At 41.2% G+C, this 3,775-nt stretch overlaps 1 protein-coding gene across 1 annotated transcript; it reads right to left on the minus strand.

The window, feature by feature from the left end:
- Positions 1–749: 749 nt before the first annotated feature.
- LOC138890140 (uncharacterized) lies at positions 750–3,026 on the minus strand. Its single transcript, XM_070173502.1, has 4 exons — positions 2,819–3,026; positions 2,424–2,680; positions 1,950–2,191; positions 750–1,308 (listed from the first exon to the last, which is right to left on the minus strand). Exons 1-4 carry the CDS (start codon positions 3,024–3,026, stop codon positions 750–752), a joined length of 1,266 nt encoding a protein of 421 aa, XP_070029603.1.
- Between the last annotated feature and the right edge of the window lie 749 nt (positions 3,027–3,775).

Genomic DNA, 3,775 nt, shown 5'->3' on the forward strand with positions numbered 1-3,775 from the left:
CCCTGCCAGTTTGAGGCAAACTTGCCTTTAGCTTCAACCTGATGTGGACGGATGCGTTTCAATACTTGCTGGCCCACTTCAAATTTCTGGGGATGCACCTTCTTGTTTTATGCTCTTGACATTCTCTTTTGATACGATTGACCATGAAATACTGCAGCCAGTCTTTTCTCATCAATCAGACTTAACTGCTCCAAACGGGTTTTGACCTACTCATCATCATCAATTTCAGCTTCAGCAACAATTCGAATGGATGGAATCTCGACTTCTGCGGGTATAACTGCTTCAATCCCATATACCAGCAAATAAGGAGTTGCACCTACTGAAGTGCGATCAGTAGTGCGATAACCTAGCAAAGCAAAAGGCAACTTTTCATGCCATTGCCTAGAACCTTGCACCATCTTTTGAAATATCTTCTTTATGTTCTTGTTAGCTGCGTCGACAGCTACATTTGCCTTGAGGCGATACGGAGTGGATTTTCGATGCATAATCTTGAACTGTTGGCATACCTCTTTCATTAGATAACTGTTGAGATTAGTAGCATTGTCTGTGATGATTACCTTGGGGATTCTAAACCGGCAAATGAGATTTGAATGAACAAAATCCACCACTACCTTCTTGGTCACAGATTTGAAAGTTACAGCTTCAACCCACTTGGTGAAATAATCGATTGCCACCAGAATAAACCTATGCCCGTTCGATGTTGCAGGCTCAATTGGTCCAATACCATCCATGCCCCAAGAAACAAAGGGCTAACGTGCAGACATTGTATGCAACTCCGATGGAGGAGAATGAATCGGATCACTGTGTACCTGGCATTGATAACATTTGCGCACAAAGTTGATGCAATCTTGTTCCATGGTGAGCCAATAATAACCTACTCGAAGAATTTTCTTTGCCAAAACATATCCGCTCATATGCCGCCCGCAAACTCCGGAATGAACTTCGGCCATGATGGTCAAAGCTTGTTTAGCATCTATGCACCTCAGCAATCCAAGATATGGAGTTCTCTTGTGCAAGATTCCCCCGCTTAAGAAAAACCCACTAGCCAAACATCGAATCGTTCTCTTTTGATCACATGTGGCCTGTACCGGATATACCCCCAATTTGATGTATTCCTTGATATTATGGAACCAAGGTTCACAATCATGTTCCTCTTCAACAACATTACAATAAGCATGCCGATCTCGAACTTGAATATGCAAAGGGTTGACATAAACCTTATCCGGATGGTGTAACATTGACACTAGAGTAGCCAAAGCATCGACAACCTCATTATAGATCCTAGGAATATGCCTGAACTCTACTAATCTGAATCATTAACAAAGATCATGCAAATATTGTCGATACGGTATGAGCTTCAAAGCCCGAGTCTCCCATTCTCCTTGAATCTGGTGCACCAACAGATCCGAATCTCCCAAAACCAATACTTTCTGGACTCCCATGTCTACAGCTAACCTCAAACCCAGAATGCATACCTCATACTTAGCCATGTTGTTGGTACAATAGAAACAAAGTTGGGCTGTAACAGGGTAGTGATGCCCTGCTTCAGAAATGAGCACAGCCCCTATTCTGACACCTTTCATGTTAGCGGCTCCATCAAAGAAACGTTTCCAACCTGGATTTTCATCCTCTCAACCTTGTCAATATGCATTACCTCTTCATCAAGAAAATAAGTCTTCAATGGATCATACTCTTCATCAACCGGGTTTTCGGCCGAATGATCGGCCAAAGCTTAGGCTTTCATTGCGGTGCGAGTCACATAGATGATGTCAAACTCCATGAGTAAAATCTGCCACTTTGCAAGTCTTCCTATGGGCATAGGCTTCTGAAAGATATACTTTAGAGGATCCATACGAGAAATGAGATAAGTAGTGTAGGACGACAGATAGTGCTTCAACTTTTGTGCCACCCAAATTAGGGCGCAACATGTCCTTTCAAGGAGAGTATACTTGACCTCGTAGGATGTGAACTTCTTACTGAGATAATAGGTGGCTTGCTCCTTCTTGTTAGTGATGTCGTGTTGACCCAAGACACAACCGAATGAATTATCCATGACTGTCAAATAGAGAATTAGAGGTCTTTCATGCTCCGGCAGGACTAACACATGTGGGTTTGACAGGTACCCCTTGATCTTATCAAATGTCTCCTGGCACTCATTAGTCCAGTTGACTGTGGCATCATTCTTCAGTAGCTTAAAGATGGGCTCACAAGTTAACGTGAGTTGAGCAATAAACCTGCTGATGTAGTTTAAACGCCCGAGAAAACTCATCACCTCAATCTTATTCCTTGGCGGTGGCAATTTTTGGATGGCTTTGATTTTTGACGTATCTAACTCAATACCTCGCTGACTGACTATGAATCCCAATAATTTTTCCGACAGGACACCAAATACACATTTTTCATGGTTGAGATTAAGGTTGTACCTGTGGAGCCTCTGAAAAAAACTTTCTCAAGTTCCCGACATGGTCAAACTGCTTCCTTGACTTTATGATCACATCATCTACATAAACCTCAATCTCCTTGTGTATCATGTAATGAAATACGGTAGTCATTTCCCTCACGTAAGTTGCCCCGGCATTTTTCAAACCAAATGGCATTACCCGGTAGCAATATGTTCCCCATGGTATGATGAACGCTTTCCTTTCTGCATCTTCCTTATCCATCAAGATCTGGTGATATCCTGCATAGCAATCCACAAAAGACCTGATCTCATGCTTGGCTCAGTTATCAATCAAGATGTGGATATTTGGCAACGAGAAGTTATCCTTTGGACTTGCTTTGTTGAGATCACGATAATCAACGCACACTCTGGTCTTACCATCCTTCTTTGGTACTGGCGCAACATTAGCTAACCAAGTGGAATATCGAGTAACCCGAATGACCTTTGCATCCAACTGTTTTGTGATTTCTTCCTTGATCTTCACACTCATGTCAGTCTTGAACTTCCTGTTTTTCTTCTTGACAGGAGGGAATGCCGGATCAGTTGGCAATTTGTGAACTACCAAGTCAGTACTCAAACCCGGCATGTCATCTTATGACCATGCAAAAATATCTTTATATTCAAACAGTGCTTTGATTATTTCTTCCTTGATTTGTGGTTCAAGGTGTACACTTATTTTAGTTTCTCTAATATTATCTGGATCCTCTAAATTGATTACTTCAGTTTTATTCAAATTAGGCTTGGGTTTCTCTTCAAAATAATTTAGTTCTTTACTAATTTCCTCAAATTCCGCTTCTTCATCATATTCTGTTTCATCATCGCAATCTACATCTTGGATTATTATTTCAGAGTTAGATTGGCTTTTAAAACTTGGCCAAAAATTTCTCACGCATGTCATGTCATTGAAGCCAGCATAAAAAGAATTGTACAAAAAAAGACAAAAATGACACTATTAGGAGTAATGGAAAAGGGGAAATTGCATTTCATTTAAAATAAAGGATAGAAGGGTTTGTATATCAAAACAAGCGAAAAATAAAAATCTGGATTACAACCCTGGAATAATCCAGATAACAAAAAGGAAAACAAAGCAAACTACCAAAACTCCTTCCGAGTAGGGAGAGGAGTAGTCTTCCAATTGATAAGCTTCACTTTTGGCCCAATAAACTGCACATCTGCTTTGCTGGAACCTTCCCCATTTTCCACCATGTTCACCTCATCAAATAGACTCTGGAACCTTTCAATCAGCTCTTCATCAAAGTCAACCACAAGTTTTGGGACTGCTGACACTAGGTGCTTCACGGCCCCTGGCTTGACGAAGGACATGGAGAGACGTGG

This window comes from Nicotiana sylvestris, chromosome 4 (assembly GCF_000393655.2).
Source record: "Nicotiana sylvestris chromosome 4, ASM39365v2, whole genome shotgun sequence".
Classification (NCBI taxonomy): Eukaryota; Viridiplantae; Streptophyta; class Magnoliopsida; order Solanales; family Solanaceae; genus Nicotiana; species Nicotiana sylvestris.